This window comes from Podarcis pityusensis (genome assembly GCF_964106645.2).
Source record: "Podarcis pityusensis genome assembly, chromosome: 1".
NCBI lineage: Eukaryota > Metazoa > Chordata > Lepidosauria > Squamata > Lacertidae > Podarcis > Podarcis pityusensis.
This window is the reverse complement of record NC_138028.1, coordinates 94,369,006-94,389,439: the sequence shown is the minus strand read 5'-3', so window position 1 is coordinate 94,389,439 and position 20,434 is coordinate 94,369,006. Positions and strand designations below refer to the sequence as shown.

Below are 20,434 nucleotides of genomic sequence, written 5' to 3'. Positions count from 1 at the left end.
TTCTAGGAGAGTGCCCAAACTGGATGTTAAGATAACAAAGACCTGTCTCTGAATGCCCTGTTCTTTGAAAGAATGGAAAGGTAAGCATAAATCTTTATGTAAATCTGAGCATAGTAATCTGAGAACGTACATGAAAAGGACAAGGGTGGGGAAGACAGGGAGAAATAGGTATGACTATAATTAAGTCTCGGCCTGTCGGTCAGGGTGTGTGCAACATTTCTCTCTCTTGAGAGACCAGTAACTCCTGCAAATAAACTAACATTCCATTTCATAGATGGTATCAAATTATTCCATGCTGCGAAGACATGACTACAAAAAAATGCAGGTTTCTCTGCTGGTCTAGGAAATAAATTTTAAAAATCCAGAGTGTCCTTCTTGGTCAGTGTTAGTAAATTTTTCAGTTTGTTCCTATTAACTGTGCTGGTTGCTCCTAATGACTTTCACTTAGACCTACATGAAGCTACTATGAAAAGAAAATGCTTGAGAAGAATAAACAAAAACCTTCCCTTTCTGATGCACAACCACCATCTTGCTCTGCAAGTACACATTATGAAATAGTACCCATGCTGGCTTTCAATGTAGGGCTGATATTATGAAAGCACAGGAATAATACCACATCTAAAACAAATTTGGGAAATTAATCCCAAACTGATTTCAAAGGGGGGGGGTATAAAATGTACGACAATTTCATGCCCGTTTCCCCTAGCACTTTTTCTCCCAGGGGAACTCAGCCTGTCACTGGATATATTCCCTTTGAGGCCAATGTTCTAGTCTGATCTGCAGGTGCTATAGAAACACATGAAGCATGGTTCAGACTGGAGGTGGAAACGCTGCAAAACAAGCAAACGATTCCCTCTCGCAAAGCTCTGGAAGGCTGTAGTCCAAAACATGTCTTAGGGAAGCCTGTGGGGCATTTTCCCCGGAGTAAACTGGTACAGGTCTGTGTCGGTCAGGGATTTCTAGTCTGTCCGACTGTCTACAGAGGACAGACTGTAGTCTGTCGGTCTACAGCGTTTCTGCTTGGGTTACAGAGCTGCTCTGCGCTTGTCCCGTATTTTATAGCAGGGGTGGCCAACCGGTAGCCTCCCGCTGCTGCGGAACTACAGTTCCCAGCACCCCAGAACATCGGTCCTGCAGCCTGGGACTGATGGACCGTCCAACAACCATGAGAGCGCCAGAGGCTCCTCATTCCTGTTTTTATAAGGTGCTGACATTTCAGGGGAGCAAATGCAGCCGCATAGAACATAACAGATGCGCCCTCAGCACCAGCATGTCTACTCAGCAGGAAGCCCTATTGAATTCAGTGGGACTTACTCCCAGGTAAATGGGATGGGATTGCAGCCTCGTCTGCTGGTTTCCTCTGGACTCTCGTGGGGAACGATCGGGGCAATCCAAAGGCAATTAAATTTTCTAAGGTGAAACGGGGGCGGGGGGACATGGCATTTTTGCGCAGGTGTCCAAGTTAGGACAGATATGGACCTGGATATGAAGACAGAGCTAGAGAGGGAAGGTCCGGAGAGGGATGGCTGTCTCCCTCCGCGCCCCCTCGCCCCCTCTCTGGATAGCCCGTCGGCCACCCTCGGCTTTTGTTGCAAGGGCGCACATGCACCAGCTCTTAGGTGGGTGGCTGGCTGGGTAGGGGGCTCTTCGCCCTCTGCCCCCCTGCGATTCCCCCTCGGCTCCGTCCGAGTCGTACTCACCAGTTCCCGGAACCGATAATGCAGACTTTGAGCGCAGACATGGTGCCTGGGCTCCCCACGTCGTCTCTGGGTACCTTCGCGCCCGGCAGCGTCAAGTTCGGCGCTCGTCCGCTTTAAGTATCCCGGAGGCTGGGAAAGACGCTTGACACACCCCGGCCTGCATGCGCCGCCTTGTCTGCCGGGATCCAGCTCGCGGTGGAAGGAGGTCAGCCCCTAAAGACCAGTCAGAGAAGATCGGGGGTCAGGGAGCCCAGCGGGCCGGCGTTGGAAGGGAGAAGTAGCTCTCTTCCTGCTGGATGAGCCATTGGGGCAAACGAGCCCGGCCCCACCAACCTCAGGCCGCCCAGTGGTGGCTGGTGCTCGTTGGGCAGAAGGCAGGGGGGCCAACGGTAGGGGGAGCCAGAGCCAAGGTCAGGCAGAAGCCAACCTATCCTCCTCCCTGGTGAGCTCAACAAGGATAACACTGAGACTAAGGAGGAGGAAGCTGACTGCCAGTGTCACCCCCTGGACTGGTTGATTGGAAGAAAAAAGGCTGGCAGCTGCTGTGGGGCAGGCTGAGCTTGGTGCCCCATTTGCCCTAATGGACCAGCTTCCACAGCTTCTGCCAGAACCCCCCCCCCATCTTCTTTCTTATAACCAGTCCAGGTTCTGGCACCGGCTAATAGCTCCCTCTTCTTCCTCAGTGTTGCCTTCATGGCACTCAATAGGAAAAAGGACAAAACTAGAGTGTGTTGAAATTAAAAGACGAAATTAAAAGACGCCTGCTTCTTGGGAGGAAAGCAATGGCAAGCCTAGACAGCATCTTAAAAAGCAGAGACATCACCTTGCCAACAAAGGTCCGTATAGTTAAAGCTATGGTTTTCCCAGTAGTGATGTATGAAAGTGAGAGCTGGACCATAAAGAAGGCTGATCGCCGAAGAATTGATGCTTTTGAATTATGGTGCTGGAGGAGACTCTTGAGAGTCCCATGGACTGCAAGAAGATCAAACCTATCCATTCTGAAGGAAATCAGCCCTGAGTGCTCACTGGAAGGACAGATCCTGAAGCTGAGGCTCCAATAATTTGGCCACCTCATGAGAAGACTCCCTAGAAAAGACCCTGATGTTGGGAAAGATGGAGGGCACAAGGAGAAGGGGACGGCAGAGGATGAGGTGGTTGGACAGTGTTCTCGAAGCTACCAGCATGAGTTTGACCAAACTGCAGGAGGCAGTGGAAGACAGGAGTGCCTGGCGTGCTCTGGTCCATGGGGTCATGAAGAGTCGGAGACGACTAAATGACTAAACAACAACAACAACAGAGTGTGTTGGCTCCTTTCAACCCAGGGGCAGGCTTTGCTAATCTTTTATAATATGGCGCTCTGTGCAAGACCAAAATTTGGCATCTCCAAATGGGTCTTCTCAATTTTGCACCCCCTTGGCTCAGGGCTTGTGGGGGAGAACCACTCACACTGGCCTAAATACAGTGCTGTTTCTGCATTACCATTCCTAATAGGCACCAACTAATGCTGAACATTTTTCTTCTTTGGGCTGTGTTCTTGTACCATTTCTGAGCAAACAATGTGTGGAAGGACCCACATGTATTAAATATGAATTAATAGGTTTTTAAATTTGAATTCAACTTAAACATTCTGAGAAAACTGTCAGATTTTATGATTAAAGGAAATATAAATTTTAAGACCAATGTCTTCAATATTAGCATATTCCCAAATCACTATCTGGACCACAAAACAAACATCTGTTTTATGGCTACTGAACTTTGATTCATTGATTAATTAAGAATGAGTGGATGTGGTGCTAATGAGTGGATGTGGTGATGATATACAGAGTGCACAATGCCTGTACTTGCTCTGAGAGTCTTCTTGACTAAGGCTGGAGTATAGATGCCATCAAGTAATCTCTGGGTCTGTTAGTTCAGGGTCTATTATTACAAAACAGAAAGAATAGGTCACACTGGAGAAGCAGAAAACTGATTCCATTCACCTATGAGCAAGCACCATTGAACATGTGCTTTAAATGTGCTTTAACTATACGGTGCACACACAAGCCATATATTAACTCAAGACAGGCTTCTGCTAGGATTTACAATGCCAATAGTGTTTCATGTGGCATAAAGAATCCTAGTTTGGAGTGGGTAGGTGGGCAATGTATGTTGTTTTATCAGATCTAGACCCCAGCCCAGCCCTGATCCAGAACTACCAGTCCTGCTTCACAGATCCCTAGCTCCAGGGAAACACAGCTTTGCCCTTTTTGCCAGGCAAAGATTGCTCTTCCCCCGCAGTCATGAGCTAATCCATAAAACTGGAGTATCAGGACCACAATTAAGCCAAGGGAAACACAATTTAAGTGAGAGAGGGTGGCATGTGCAGATGCAGACATTGCCATGTTGCCATAGGAACTGATGCACAAAAAACCCCAGCAGAAGTAATGGTAATGTAGCTTTTAGGAAGTAAAGTCCCATGACTGAGGAAGCAAAATTAACTCAGCACATTTGATGCAGCTATTAATATAATTGTGTTAAGATACAAATAGACCAAGAGGGAAATGAAGTATCAAAGCTGAAGAAGAAAATGATGTGGTTGATGAAACAAGATTCTCTTTCTTTCTTTCTTTCTTTCTTTCTTTCTTTCTTTCTTTCTCTTGTAGCCTCTCTAACTGGTTGTACATACATGCTTGCTAAGCTAACCCTACTCAAAGTATAAAGGTGACCTCAAGCAACACAATGGATATAGAAGTACTTTCTAAATACGTTGAAAAGCAGGACTAAAGGTGCTTAGCATCAGGTGGGAATATGACCTCCCTCCTTACTGTTCTTTTACAGGAGCAAATGCTACATTGAACATGGCCATGCCAGAAGCGCATAGCTTTCTTGTCACCACATGAAGGCCAGCCTCATAAAGGTCTGAAGTGGGTCACTGGTGCCGTGAACTGATTGCACAGATTTAAGTTCAGTGGAACTGACCCCAATTCATCTCCAAGTTTTCCCTCAGTCTCAAGTATTTCTGATAAATACCCAGAGAGCCACTAATCCAAAGGCTGAAACAGCATGATAAGGTTAATAATGCAAATCCTTCAAACTCTTTTAGCGGTAGAAACCAGGAAAGCAGGATTGAGGGAAGCTGTAGGAAAGGGAGAACAGGGATGCAGTCTTGTCAGCAACAAAGAACAGAAGAGAAATGATGATACAGTATATGGGTCAGAGTTTGGGGAAGGGCTGAAGCTCAGTGACTGAGCACATGTTTTGTATACAAAGAGCCCCAGGTTCAGTCTTTGGTGCCCCCAGATAGGTGCCCTGAGAGAGACTGCTGTGTGGCACTCTGGGGAGCCAGCCAGCATGGACAAGACTGAAATAGGCAGATTTATGGTTTTACTTAGGGCAACTTTCTGTGTTCCTATGCTATATCCTCGGGTACTTTAAATTTGTTCTGAACAGATAGTTAGCACCCCGACCCCAGTATAATGAGTCATTTATTCTGCTCCTTCTGACAGCATGCCTCTAGCCAAAACTGGGCCATTCCCTTCCCCTATCCCTTTGAGGCAAAAGTCATGCATGCTTGAGCTGCATTAATAAATATGTGATTTCACCCCTCAGATAGCTTGATGGTTGTCAGGGGAACATATTTTAATCTCCTTGAAGCACAAACAGGTTGTTTTGTTCACATTAGGCATGTGAGCTATTGACTTTTGTGGGTGTGTTAAGTTTGCTACCTACACTTTCAAAGCTACATGTGGTTTGTTTGAGGCACCCAGCTGTCTGCTGTTTGTTTAAAGCTTCACCGAACCCATTTGGAATAAACCTGAATTGATTACCTGGTACAAATTACTAACATACGTTTTAAAGAGAAAGATGGCAGGTATGAACTGTACATAATCAGGACCAGAATATACGCTTGGTTTTCCAGTGATCAAGAAAATCAGAATCCATCTAGTAGATATTACTATGTACTGTAGAACACCAGGAGCCATGGAGGGAGCTGAATATTTGTTGCCACTAACCATTCAGTTAAGGTCCGTATTTTCCATGTATGTTTATGTTTCCCTGGATTATAAAATGTTGTGAATGAATAATAAGGGGAGGGGGTGCATGCAACTGCATGCACTCCCTGACTGATGATAGGGCAAAGTTGACTGAACCTGGCATCACATGTCATCCAAGATGGTCTGACCTTATTCATCTTGTGTGTGGTAGAAGATATTAAAAACTTAATTCTCTGCCAAAGTTCAAGAGTGCCCAGCTGTGCTGGAAAGAGGTAACCCTCTTTATATGTTTCCTATGTGACTATAAGGCAGGAGCACTAATGAAAACCCTTTAATAGGTTTCCCAACAGCTGAACAAGCCCTCTGGCTGCAGCATTTCAGGGCATAAACTATGTTAACCAACTAGTATCAAGTGTCATGTAAATCAATACTTTGTAACCCAGCCACATCCTTCCCTTGAAACATGTAACCTGTCACATCATATGGTAGAGGTGTGGTGGTTCACCTATCTCTTAATGTGAGAATTATGTGAATTTTGTGTATCATGGTTTGGTAAAACTTAAGATAAGCAAGACCTTTCATCATCACCATTAAAAAACAGGTGTTTGACATTGTACTGGCTTCTCTTCTTTCACATGTAGTATTTAGTTTGGTCACTAGAGGGAAACAGCAGCTAAATAAAATAAATATTCGATTCTCTTTTGGTTTTAGTGTGTTTCAGGTGTAAGACTTGATTCATTTTATTTTATTGTGTTTGCCTAAATATTAATGCTGGGGAACTATTAAAAAACAGACTGCACCTATTGCTCGAAGATTTGAAAGTAGCCTGTTAGGGAAGACACATACTATGCATATGCAAAGAAATAACTTAATTTTTGTAATCAAGAAGCCCTTACGTGAACATATAATTACAGATAGTTATTTCACTTTTTATATTAAAAGTTCAAGGTTTTCTAATGCCTTGTCTATTAGAATCTGTTAGCCAATCTAGTATACTGTATATTATATTATACAATGTACATCAATATTATATATTGCACATATATAATATTTGAAATATATATTTGAAACCTGAAAGGCAAAGAATGTTAACAACCATCATATGGAAAGCAGCTGTCATGCTCACAATGGAAAGCCAGGACTCTTCAATTGCTGCCTTGTGAAATAGCCTTTCTTTCTAGTGTATTGCAAGCCAAAAGTATGCATATTTTTATAGGAGGAAAATCATTAGATGCAGGGTAGGGAACCTGTGACCTTCCAGGTGTTGGATACAGATGCATTCAGCTCCTAGAATCCCTTATTATTGACAACCCGGACTGGGGCTGATAGGAAACTGAAATGCAATAATGCCTGAATGCCTACAGGTTGCCCACTCCTATACTAGGACATCACAGAGACTAACAGCACAACTGTGTGCATTTTACTAGGAAGTAAGCTCCATTGTCTATAAGCAGGCCTACTCTCTAGGGGGTATGTTTAGTACTGCAGTCTCAGTTGGTTTAGATCTCATAGGGAACAACCTGGCAAAGGATAGCTGGCATTGTGCGTAATGAAAAGCCATGCAGTGTCACACAGGGATGAATGATGAATACTTCTCCATCTGTGACTGTCCACTGTGTTTTTGCAGCATAGGTAGCATCCCAAGGCAGCAAGATCCATGGCTTTGTCTTACTGAGCAGCATATAGGAATGGCTGAACTTTTAGGGCAATATAAGAGTGTAGACAAAGGTCTGTATAGTTAGTTTTGGTTTTCCCAGTAGTGATGTATGGAAGTGAGAGCTGGACCATAAAGAAAGCTGATCGCTGAAGAATTGATGCTTTTGAATTATAGTGCTGGAGGAGACTCTTGAGAGTCCCATGGACTGCAAGAAGATCAAACCTATCCATTCTTAAGGAAATCAGCCCTGTGTGCTCACTGGAAGGACAAATCCTGAAGCTGAGGCTGCAATATTTTGGCCACCACATGAGAAGAGAAGACTGTCTGGAAAAGACCCTGATGTTGGGAAATATTGAGGGCACAAGGAGAAGGGGACGACAGAGGACAAGATGGTTGGACAGTGTTCTCGAAGCTACCAGCATGAGTTTGACCAAACTGCGGGAGGCAGTGGAAGACAGGAGCGCCTGGCGTGCTCTGGTCCATGGGGTCACGAAGAGTCGGACATGACTAAACAACAAGTGTGTAGACACTGGTGGTACCTTCCAGATGGCTTAGACAACTTCCACCAACCCTATGGGCCCAGAAAATATCAATAGGCTCTTCTACACTTGTCTTTCATATTTAAATTGGCTTTATCTTTAGCTGAAAAGAACAGAATAATTTGGCTTTTTAAAATATAAGTTTAGCTTCAATCAAGCATGTTCTGGTCCAAAAAGTCTTATACATCACAATTGGCTAGCCTTTTTAGATGCCACAAGATCCATTGGGTTGCAGCCAGCTAAGTTAGAGCACGCTATTTAAATGAATGGACTTAAGATAGCCATGCCCATTAATTTCAACGGGTTTAGTCTGGTTCGGGCTAAAAAGTGGTCACAAGCCCTTTGTTTTTATTTTGCTGCAACAGTCTGGAGCTGCTGGGGCTGCAAAGAACGTCGTGAACAATGCAGAGCAGACGAGAACGAAAATATAAGAGGCTGTGTGAAAATCCATCCCCATACACTCAGAAGTGGGCGCAGAGGGCGCGTTGGCGTGCAGCTGAGTCACACCCTTGCTCCAAGTTCGGTTTCTTCCACAGAAATAAGAGGACAAAAAACTGTTTGATTTAAAGGCCCTTTATGTTTGCCTTCTCTTGTTTTAGGCAGGTATTCTTATCACTGTTCGTTATTATTTATTAATTATTGTTATTATTGCCAACTCCTCCTTCCTGTCAGGACATCCCTTCCCCCGTTTCCCTTAACAAAGATGGCGCCGCCAGCGCTCACGCCCACCCTCGGCCTTCACGGGGCGGAGAAACAGGGACGAAGGCGGCGGGGAGCGGCTAAGCCTGACCCGGAAGGGGTGGGAGCGGCTCCGCCACTGCTGCTGCTGCTGCTGCTGCTTCCCTCGGTTCGTGTGGGCTGCGAGCCGCCGCCGCCAGCCCTGGAAGACGGAGCCTGGCCGAGTGAGGGAGGGGGTTGCAGGAGGGGCGTTTGCGGTTCATGGTGAGAGACCAGCCCCAGGCAGGCAGGCAGCCTCTGGGGGAAGGAGGTACAAACCCCAGGCGGCCGCCCTCCTTTCGGCGCCAGCATCCCGCCTCTCTGAACAATTGAGGAATTTCCCGCTGCCTCCCCACCACCCCACTTCTGCCCTCCCATGGGATACTGAGGTGCGCGGAGCTGCTCCCCCGGTTTACACACGCCTTGGCAGCGAGTGTCTGGACCCCCCCCCCCACGTTGCCAACGCAGCTGGCTGCCCTGCTCCCGATTCATTCTCTGGGTGTTCAGGAAACTCCTCTGTTGGATCCCTGGCCTTTTCCCCAAACCTGGCTCTTTCCCCCTCCATATTCCCCCCTTCAAAGCTGCCATTCGAGCTTATTTCCACAGACTTGCTCCATCTCTGGCCCACATTTGGCCCCATTCACAAAAGTTCCACTCCGGAGTGACCCCTCGTTTTTTTCTAAGGATACTTGACAGCCTTGAGAAAAAAAGTTTTCCTCGAGCCCTTGGTGACTTGGCTTGTTGCACTCTCCCACCCTTGGGTGGGCAGGGGCCTGACAGGCCCCACCATGCAAAGTGGGGAGCCTGTGTCTACGGCTCCGGCAGCGCCACCGACAGCGATGAAAGTGTCTGAAAGCGAAGGCAAGCTGGAGATTTTGATCCCAGCCCAGAACTGCACAAGCAAGAGCAGCAGCAGTAGTGGCATCAGCAGCGGTGGGATCAGCAGTAGCAGAGGAGGAAGCACTACCAAAAGCTGGCAGTATAGGTGAGTATCTCTGCTGATGCCTAATGGGCACTGATTTGTTGGTATCCTAAGTGGGTGGTGGTTCTTTCTTTAGGGGGAGGGGGTAGTATTGAGAAATGAGAAGCATACACCTAAAACCATCCCGTGTGCATCTGGTAAAGTTTCTGGTGCAACTGAACTTTTCACCACAGAGGCCTAACTCTAAAGTTGCAAGTGTTTTATTTTGTATTCTGGAGGGCTTTGGAATGATAACACAGTAAAATGTGATGGGCCGGAATGTACGTTTCTAAATATGCCGGAATACTCAGTGGACACATGTGGTGGAACTGCGTTCTTCTGCCTGTTTACCATTGAGCTCCTTTGGGTTGTACTTTAAAGCATTTAGTGTTTTGGCAAATGTATAAATTGTCCCTTGGCAAGAGCTGCTTACATATTTGGGTATACAGGTAACTCACAAATTACATGCTTTTAACTAGTGTGCATTCAGCTTCACTCATTTGCCAATTTAAAAAAAAATAAATAGAAAGGGGATGGGCATCTGAGATTAAAAACGTTGGGTTCAATGGCAGGTGGAACTGCCAATGTGTTTGACTATATATGATTTTGATTTTAGGCGCTATTCCCGGAACATAACCCCAGAGTTAGTTGAGAGTCACCTGCATACCTAAAAATAGCAGCTTTGTACCCAGTGCTGCTTGGGAATTCTAAGAAGCCCCCCAAAATCAGTACAATTTTGATATCAGATATCAGATTAAAATCAGCGCAGTTTTGAAAGATTCAGTCTCCCATTCTGATTCAAAACGGCATCCAGTTATATCCAAACATAGATGAAAACCTTCTGTTTGATCTCAGAAATGGTTATGCAAAATTTGGTTATGTTATCTTAAGAGGTGTCCAAATGCAAGCAACTTTCCAAAATATATAGTAGATAAATGTAGAAATGCTTCCACTGATGGAACAATCAGGAAAGCGTAACATTGAATTTCTCCCAGTGTGTGAAATGACACTGAGATTTGTGCAAAATAGCTATTTTGTTTCTTTCTAGATATTAATATATGACCTGTTCCTTGATGTAAGGAAACAAAAATGAATACACATCATCCCAATACAGGCATTTCATTATTTCACATTCAGTTGATTTTTAATATTTACAGTCAGTTACTATCTGGTCTAGTCAACAATGCTGAGCTCAATAGACTTGGTATAAGGCAGTTTCCCATAAGATTGATTTGTGAATTGCAAGCGTTCTATACATCAATTGTGTAATCATATCCCTGCGTACTAGAAAATAAACCCCAATGAATTCACTAAATGTATCTACTTTGATGCTCCTTAAATACATTGTCATTGTGTTTCCTTTTTAAAGCAATTGTGAGGAAGTATGTTTAGGGAATGTTGTTGCTTTTTTGAATGTCAGGACATTGCTAAACACCAGCTTCAACTCCCCTACAGCATGTCACTTCAAATTTTCACTTCTAATGTTACATTACACTTTCTCCTCCTAAGTTGCCAGCACGTTACTCCTTGAAGCTATTAGAATTTTCTTAGAATCATAGAGTTGGAAGAGACCACAAGGGCCATCGAGTCCAACCCCCTGCCAAGCAGGAAACACCATCAGAGCACTCCTGACATATGGTTGTCAAGCCTCTGCTTAAAGACCTCCAAAGAAGGAGACTCCACCACACTCCTTGGCAGCAAATTCCACTGTCAAACAGCTCTTACTGTCAGGAAGTTCTTCGAACATGGTAAATGATTTCATACATGACAAAATGAAACCAGTGACTTAGTTCTTGGCATTCACCTGGTTCAGACAGAATATAGTTTAGAATTCCATACACAAACCTGCTTCCTCCTCCCCTCCCCTCCTCAATTGAACATGAAGCTGTAAGGAGGAAATTGGAAGCATCCACTTTCATTTTAAACCAACTGTGTTTCATCCAAAGCAGGGACTGCAGTTTTAACTATGGTCTGTACCAACAAGTCAGGATCAGAAACCACAACTTGATCTTGACTTGTTTTGACAAACTGCAGTTCAAACCAGGGGGGCTAACTTTTGTAACTCCAGATGTTAGACTCCCACTCCCATCAACCCCAGCTATGACCAGTAGTAAGAGCTGATTTGAGATCAACAAAATCTAGAGCGCTGGTTTAAACTAACCACCAGTTTGGACAAAATTACAAACTGCAATTAGTTTAAAATAGAATCACTGCTTCCCAACTTCTCATGGTTGCATTGGAGGAGAAGAGTAAAAATGGTAGATACATGAACCTGAGACTGAGCAATTCTGGTAAGTTTGAGCAAACCAAACTATGATCTCCCTCTTTAGACATAATACTAAGCCATGGATTGTGTTTTGTTGCTCCCACACTTACAGAGGGAGGAAACAAAGCAGGAGAAATCTCCCAAGTTCATGGTAAATCATGAACTATGGAAAATCAGCCTACTTAAAGAGTCTACTCTTGGATTCAGGCTTGGTCCTATCTGTAAGCTACAACTTTTCATTATCATGAGCCTCATCTGGGAGTCCAGGTTGCTCCAGTTCTGCTAGATTATAACATTTTGGAAATCAGCTTTCTTTGAAAGGTAACTTTTATACCAGCTTTGAAGATAACGTTTGCCTTTTTCGGACAAATAATGGTAGTCAGAAATTTTCTTTCACTGTCTAGTTTTGACTTGGAACATCCCAGAAGGATGCAATGCATGAGGGAATAGTAGTTACAAAATAGGAAATAAGCCGTGCAGATAGATCACATAGCAAGTAATGTTTCTTAATCATGACTTTATACACTGCAGCCCACACACTGCAGCACTAAAGCTTCAAAAACTTTATAAAGTTATGCTAAACTAGACACATTTCCTTACTTGCTGTACCTTCTTGACTGCAGAACTTTGGTTTCTTTGTAACCTCTGGATTTTTAAATTTATTTTAGATGTTAGAATAGTGGGGGGGGGGGGGAGAGAGTGGTGTAGAGCTAATTTAATTAGGGCTGGGAAGTGGTTAATTCACTATGTATTTCATTTGTATAGCACTCAAATCCATCCCAAACTGGGTCTGTAACACAATTACGTGTTTGTTGTTGTTTGATTGCATCAAATACGCCATGGAGCCAATAATGTAGAAAGAGAGAGATGTATTTTGCTGTCTTGATGATAGGCAGGAATGAGGGCTCCTTGCTGTTCAGTCCCATAGGAGTATCACACTCTTAATCTAGGAGCAGGTACGTGATGTCATGTTCTGCATTTATAATCACAGATACATTTTAAAACTAACTGCACTAGGGTGGGAAACGTTTTCAGCTTGAGAGCCACATTCCCTTCCTGGGGCCCCAGACTAATCATGAGTGGGGCCAGGGGGGAAAGTGGGCAGAGCAATAAATGTGGATGTTACATTTGTACAGTAGGCTAGTTTGTTCGCATGCACACACCTTCTGTCCTCCACCCAGGTAAGCAAGAAGCATTATCAGAGTTCAAGGACACATTCATCCACACAAAGACACTTCAGAAGGGTGCGAATCAGGGCTGGTGAGGGGTATGGCTCAGGAGGGTGTGTTGCCTGGCCAGATAGGGAGGCTTCGACAGTCATACCGTATTGGCCTGAATATAAGCCTCCCTTTTCCCCCAAATTCCGACCGTGAAAAGTTAAAGTGCGTCTTAAGTTTGCGACCTTACAAAAATGGGCTTTTACGATATCACTGTTGAAACAGACATACGGTAAAACGGAATGGGTGTGAGTGCCTGCGGACTTTTAAGGGAGCGGCTTATATTCGGGTATTGTCTTTTTTTTCTCCTCCCCCCCCCCCCGAATTTTAAAGGTGCAGCTTATATTCGGGAGTGGCTTATATGCTGGCTAATACGGTATTTAAGTCAGGTTCCCCATACCTGAACCAAATGTGTGCCATTGTGGATATGCACATATCCTTTGTTACTTAAACAAGAAATTTGTTTTTAGACAATACATTACAATGCTTCCAAAGTTTCTCCAGGTATGGTGGGATAGGGAAAGGGGATATTTTTCATGGGCATCTATTGTCATGCTAAAAAATGCAGATATCTGTTGCAGTTGTGGTAGCTACGCTGCAGAGGGCTAGTTACAGCTTTTGCCATGTATCTCCTTGAAATGTTACAAAAAGCTGTAAAATCACGATGGGTGAAAGAGAGGGGCAGAGTGTGGCAATGATAGCTCTACAATACCATGTCCAGCTCTTTAAAAAGCCATTGGTTGTGCACAGCCCACAGACTTTGCATTTGTAAGCTTTTTATTTGCAACGAGAAGGGCTATGCATTTACTTTAAAAGAATGGACTATGAGAATTTGGGTGTGGAGCTAGGTACACCCTGCTCAGGTGTTATTAAAACCTAGATCTATAACGCATAAGCAGGGATTTTAGGGATGTGTTGCTAGTTCCACCCACTGCCACCCACGTGCTTCTCCTCTCATAGGCTCCCCACATTTCCCAAGGTTCTACATTGCATGTGATCGTCAGTGAGCACAGAACGCAAGAAAATCCTTGCTTGATCAGGCCAAAGACTCATCTAGCCCAGTATCCTGCTCTTACGGTGGTCAGCCAGGTGTCTGTGGCAAGCCTGCAAACAGGACATGGGTGCAGCAGCACTCTTTCTGCTTGTGTTTCCCTGCAACTGGGGTTTAGAAGCATATAGGAGTTTCCCCGCTTCAGATAAGGATGAAGCTAATATGCTTGTCTCCCCACTAATGTGTACTGTTTCCAGATATGCATGATACTTGAATAGGGCTACTTTAATGGTAATTTCCACTATTTCTTAAAAAATAATCTAAATCATCTTATTTGGACTTGCTTGATCATATGTTGAAAACTAGCTGTACTGACCTTGACAAAGAGATCTTTCAACTGCAGAGGTTCTTAAGGAAATGATGTAGCTTGTGACTGAAAAGCAAAGCGTAACACATTAAAATGCTACCTCTTAATATGCTCATCCAGTCCTTTTTTGAGAAATGTAGCACACATACTGAAGGCACCAGGCACCAGAAGCTTTGCTCAGAGACTATAGTTCAGCTGTAGGGCATATGCTAGGGATGGAGAAACTGTTTTCAACCTGAAGGTCGGTGGTGCACAGGGCCAGAAGCAAAACGTGGTGGAGCAATGGTTGTAAATCTTACCTTTGTACAGTAGGTTGCATTACGGTCATGCAAAAATCAGAACTTTTTGCATACCTACAGCTGCACAACTACATGCATTACAAGCAGGAGACATTGTCAGGGTTAAAGGGCACATTCTAGAGAGACAAGTGCGCTTAAGGAAGGTGTGGAGAAGAAGAAGAAGAGTTTGGATTTGATATCCCACTTAATCACTACCCTGAGTAGTCTCAAAGCGACTAACAATCTCCTTTCCCTTCCTCCCCCACAACAAACACTCTGTGAGGTGAGTGAGGCTGAGAGACTTCAGAGAAGTGTGACTAGTCCAAGGTCACCCAGCAGCTGCATGTGGAGGAGCGGGGACACGAACCCAGTTCACCAGATTACGAGTCTACCGCTCTTAACCACTACACCACACTGGCTCCATGGAGCATGGCCGTATGGGGACATGGGCCACAGGGAGTGTGTCAAGGCTGGACAAAGAGGCATGGAGGGCTACCTGAGGCTTCCCCACCCTTAGACTATGCTTTCCACGTGGAGGATCCCAGGTTCAATTTATGGGATATTCGGCTAGGTAAGGGACTGCCATTTCCAACTGCCATTTCAGTGCAAGGCATGGATTGGGAATATGTTACTCTCCAGTTCTTGTTGGAATCCATTCCCATTGGCCGCAGCCAGCATGGTTGGGAATTGAGGATGATGCAAGTATTAATGCACTCGAGGGCTGTATTATATTTAAAAAATGGATCAAATTAAAAAGTAACAGGCAAAGAGAGATCTCTCAGATCTGGATGTCTTTTTCTTTTCAGATTTGGCTAGACTGAAATGCTTGCTACTGAAAGGTGCAAGCGAACCTTATAGGTATGAGATAAGCCATAATTGCTGTCTTTGCTTCTATGACATATCCATTGTAGAACCCTTAATGAATTACATCTACGTTGGATTTGTATGTGATATGATGTGCTGTTTGGCAGCGTTGCAAACAAGTTTACAAAAGTTGCTGGCTTGCATGCCCCTGCCTGCCTGTCTTAGTTTAGGCGCATTGACAGCCAGAAATAAAAGGATAGAGACTTTTCTAATGTACTAAAGCTTTTGCAGCCGTGGGAGCACATGAGGAGAAAACAAAACGATAATCTGTTTTTTATTTCTTCCCCATTTTCTTTTGAAATGATAAACAAAGTTCACTTAACCCTACTGTACATAGTTACAACAAATACACATATATGTACCACTCCCCCAATACGCTGCAGAGATATGAAAAAGAATCTCATAGGTTATATAGAAAGTTTCTAGGTTTACATTACAGTGGCCATTTTTTAAGTCCTCTAGGATGGAAGTGAGAAAAGCTCATAAAAATCAATGGAGAAATTCAGGATTTTAGTGTAGGTATGATTTGGCAACTGGGTGCCCCCCTCCGCTACCCCGTCCCCCCGTCCCCAAAGCTGAAAACTAGTAGTAAAGAGAGGCGTTAATTCCCACTCTTTCCCACACAGGTCTGTCTTCTGCCTTGCGAGACAATGAAAGAAAAAGTAATTGAAAATGGAAAGTGGTCCTGCTTTAGTCTAGCCATTAGAGCTATGTAATCTTCATGCCAGTTAACAGCTTCCCCCTTATTCTGGTGGCAGCCATCTTTGCTTAGGGGAAAGGCTCCACCCTGAAGACTTGAATCAGGGACTTACTGTGTCTTTCAAGATGATTGACCCTTAACTGATGGATTTAAAGTAGTAATTTAAAAAGTAATATATTCAATGCATTTTGACAAAAAAAGGAAGGACCCCTGCAATTGTCTTAAATTTAGAATTCCTTTGAAGAGACAAGGAAAAAACAGATATTATGTGGGAGCACAACAATTATTAAGAAGGGAAACTTGTATATTTCAACCATCTTTGTAATGGAGCGGTCTGAAATCTGTTCATATGGTACTCAGTGTGTAGATAGATACTCCATGCCAAATTTCAGGCAACTTGGACAAATATTCTGGAATTTATTAATGTTTAGAACATTCCAGTTTTCTCATGATAGATTGCAGTTCAACCTGTTTAATTTAACTGTGCATGCAGTCTTCTTGTGCCTTTGTATTTTTAGGCAGGTTCGGATTATTTATTAGATTAGATGGGAGAAGATAGCCCTCTAAGAACAATAGAATCATAGAATTTTTGAGTTGGAAGGGACCACAAGGGTCATCTAGTCCAGCCCCTTGCAGTCTTCTGCCCAGCTTGGGGCTCAAATCAATGACCCTAAGATGTCTCATGCTGTACCGACTGAGCTATCCCAGGGATAGTGTACTACAGTTCTGTGTGTCCATGAGGAATGGGAAAGGAAAGGATGACAGGACATGTGTAAGATTGCTGGCTGCTTTTTAAATTATCAATATGACTCCCAGATTAAGAAAGGGTTCTTCATTCCTGATGCTGAGTCTTAACAGTGTTGTTATATAGCCACAAATGCTATAATACTCTCTCTGTTCTGGCATTTCATCACATATCAGGTTAGATTATCTTCCCTAAGCCTGTACTTCACAGGTTACGTGGGTGTGAAAGCTAGATGCTGTACACACCAACTTAAGCCATTTCAAACTCTTGATTAAAAAATCCCTAAATTGTAGGCATTTTCTTTGGCGAGTAAAATGGGAGTGCCAGGAGATTGCACAAAGAAATGGTTAAGTTCTAAACATTCAGTATCTACCAAATATCAAAGGATGTCATCTTTTACTTGACCAGGCGAATACTGTGTGCATGTAACATGATTTTCAACTTTTGTTTCATTTTGAACTTGGGACTAATTTGTCATCCTGTGGAATCATCTTAGATCTGCGGTGTGACTCCATAGTGCCACTATTTTTGGACAGTACTTTTCATCAGAATCCCCCTTCTGCAGAGCTATCAGAAACTTCAGTGAGCTAAATGAAGTTAGAAGCACATAGGCAGGGGCAGTTAAAAAATGTTTGGAAATTCTAGGCACCAACATAACTACATAGCATAACATTTGTCTGTTGGGGCAGTAAAAAGAGAAAGGCAATGTTAAGGTCGTTAAGAGTCCTGCTGGGTCACACGGCAAGGAGGGCGTGAAGGCAATACCTGTTCCCCACCCCTGTGGTATGTATGCCCTCTTGCAACTTGGTATATTGTTTCTAAACCTGGAAGTTCACTTGCGCTACAGGCAGTAGCTTGGTAATGGGCCGGTCCTCCATGAATCCATCTAAGCCAGAGGCCGTGACCACATCTTGAGGGCAAATTCCAAAGGTTTATATACATTACATGAATAAGTACTTGTTTCTCTCTGTCCGGAACCTACTGCCCATCAATCTCATTGACTTCCCATGTGTTCCAGTATTATGAAAGATGGAGAAAGATTTATCTCTCCCCATATTCTCTATATCATTAATTATTTGATACATTTCTTGAGTGTTCCTTCTTGCCCTTGCTTGTCTTTCTTCCCTAAACTAAAAAGCCCCCAGTGCTTTAGTGTTTCTTCTTAGCAAAGCCATTTTTCAGCTCTACACTGTCCATTTTGGGAAATGGGGTGACTCCAGTGGTACATGGTTTTCCCAATCTGACTGCACCATAGATTTATATTGGGGCATTATGATGCTAAGTGTTATATTTTCAGACTTTTCCCTAATGATGCCTAGATACTTTGCCTCTTTTACTGCCCCACAGCTGGTGCTATCATTGTGTTATCCATTTGAACCCAAATATCTCTTTCCCAGTTCAGATGTCTTCAGTTAGTATAAATCTAAAAAATGTGATTATTTGCCCAATTGTGTATCAACTTACTGTTTAAGTTGATACAATTGGATTCTTGCAAACCTGACTCAAAGAAAAATAGGGAAAGGCAGACTGGGTACATTAGCTCACTTTAGAGTGATTGGGCTACTGGAAATGACTATGGGGCCAAAGAGTGTATTTGTATAATACTTACAATGTGCTCTGGGCAAAATCACATGTGTGGTTTAGCCCTTCATAAGCGGGTGGCACCGTGTCTTTTTTAAGGTTGCAAGTCATGAAAATGAAAATCGGGATACAGTGGTGCCTCGCAAGACGAAATTAATTCGTTCCGCAAGTCTCTTCGTCTTGCGAGTTTTTCGTCTTGCGATGCACGGTTTCCCATAGGAATGCACTGAAAATCAATTAATGCGTTCCTAGGGAAACCGCCTTCAGACCGCCTTCCTAAGCTGTTATTTTTATTCCAAACGATACCCATAATTAGAGGCACAAAAGTTTTTAAAGAGTGGCAAAAGGTGATCTCAAGATATGTCTGGGAAGGGAAGAAGCCTAGAATTAAATTTAAGTTACTAACAGATACAAAAGAAAGAGGTGGCTTCTCCCTACCAGACATGAGACTTTATTATGAGGCAGCATGTTTGTGCTGGTTAAAAGAATGGGTAAAGTTGGAAAATAAGGAATTATTAGATCTTGAAGGGTTTAATAATAGATTCGGGTGGCATGCGTACCTATGGAGCGACAAAAAGAGAGTACATAAGGGATTTGCAAACCATATCTTTAGAGGTGCACTAATAGAGGTTTGGGATAGATATAAAAATATATTAGAACCAAAAATTCCGCATTGGTTATCCCCGTTAGAAATGATGTGTGTTAAAACAATCAACATGAGAGAAAAGTGGGGAAACTACGGAGAAATGGTTATCAATGAAGGAGGGAAGTGGAAAATAAAACCTTATGATCAAGTTAAGGTATTAACATACGATTGGCTAAGCTACTTTCAGATAAATGAAATGTTTAAAAAAGAGTTGAAGGAAAGGAATTATGTAGAAAAAGAATCAACCTTCCAAAAAGAGATAATAAATAACGAATATAAAAATTTGTCAAAAATGTATAAAATATTGTTAGAGTGGTACACGAAGGATGAAGAGGTGAAATCGGTGATGGTACAATGGGCAAGGGACTTTGGATACAATGTTCAATTAGAGGATTGGGAAAGGTTGTGGAAAGAGAATATAAAATTCACGGCTTGCACGTTATTGAGGGAAAACATGATGAAAATGCTCTACAGATGGTACCTGTCACCCACTAAACTGGCAAAGATGTACAAGGTGGATAATAAATGCTGGAAGTGTAAATATAAAGAAGGGACATTCTTCCATCAGTGGTGGGAGTGTAAGAAAGTTAAAAGCTTTTGGGAAGAGATTTATAACGAGTTGAAAAAGATGTTGAAGTACACTTTCGTGAAAAAACCAGAAGCATTTTTATTAGGTATAGTTGGGAAGGATGTCAGAAGAAAGGACTATAAACTTTTCCAGTATGCGGTGACAGCTGCCAGGATTGTGTTAGCTCAGAAATGGAAGCAGGAGGAAGTCCCAACGGTAGAAGAGTGGAGAGCAAAATTGATAGAATATGCTGAATTGGATAGATTAACAGGGAAAATCAGATATACCAAAGATCAAAAATTTGTAAAGGACTGGGAGAAATTTGTGTGTTATCTGGAAAGTAACTATGGTGTAAAAATAACGCTAGTGGGATTTAAAGAGGCTTTGTAAAGGAATAATAAATATTGTATAGTAGAGATTATGAGGAAGGGAAGAACAATGGGCAATATGGAAAAAAAGAAGAAATGTGTACCAAAAGGATAACTACGAACGATTGTCAGTGACGTTGAAGGAAGTCAAAAATGGATATGATTTGTTGCATAATGGTTGTGTTATTTTTTGTTTTTTGTTTTTTTTTGTTTTTTTGTTTTTCTTTTTTCTTGTATTTTGTATTTTTTTATTTTTCTGAAAACTTTAATAAATATTATAAAAAAAAAAAAAACA

At 43.0% G+C, this 20,434-nt stretch overlaps 2 protein-coding genes across 3 annotated transcripts in view; one reads left to right on the top strand and one right to left on the bottom strand.

Moving 5' to 3' along the window:
* LOC308478666 (glycerol-3-phosphate dehydrogenase 1-like protein) overlaps positions 1 to 20,434 on the bottom strand; it is a 32,962-nt gene that overhangs the window by 10,719 nt on the left and 1,809 nt on the right. Inside the window, exons 2-4 of one of the 2 annotated variants that reach the window (XM_081008616.1) lie at positions 14,399 to 14,455; positions 3,542 to 3,617; positions 1,701 to 1,913 (exon numbers count right to left, since the gene is read on the bottom strand). In XM_081008616.1, the coding sequence (XP_080864742.1) occupies positions 1,701 to 1,741 (41 nt within the window). In that variant the 5' untranslated portion in view covers positions 1,742 to 1,913; positions 3,542 to 3,617; positions 14,399 to 14,455. The remainder of the gene's footprint in view (positions 1 to 1,700; positions 1,914 to 3,541; positions 3,618 to 14,398; positions 14,456 to 20,434) is intronic. The other variant, XM_081008615.1, reaches the window with a different exon arrangement.
* The window catches only part of OSBPL11 (oxysterol binding protein like 11), a 47,490-nt gene continuing 35,756 nt past the window's right edge, over positions 8,701 to 20,434 (top strand). Inside the window, exon 1 of the mRNA XM_081006767.1 lies at positions 8,701 to 9,572. Coding sequence (XP_080862893.1) covers positions 9,376 to 9,572 — 197 coding nt within the window. The 5' untranslated portion in view covers positions 8,701 to 9,375. The remainder of the gene's footprint in view (positions 9,573 to 20,434) is intronic.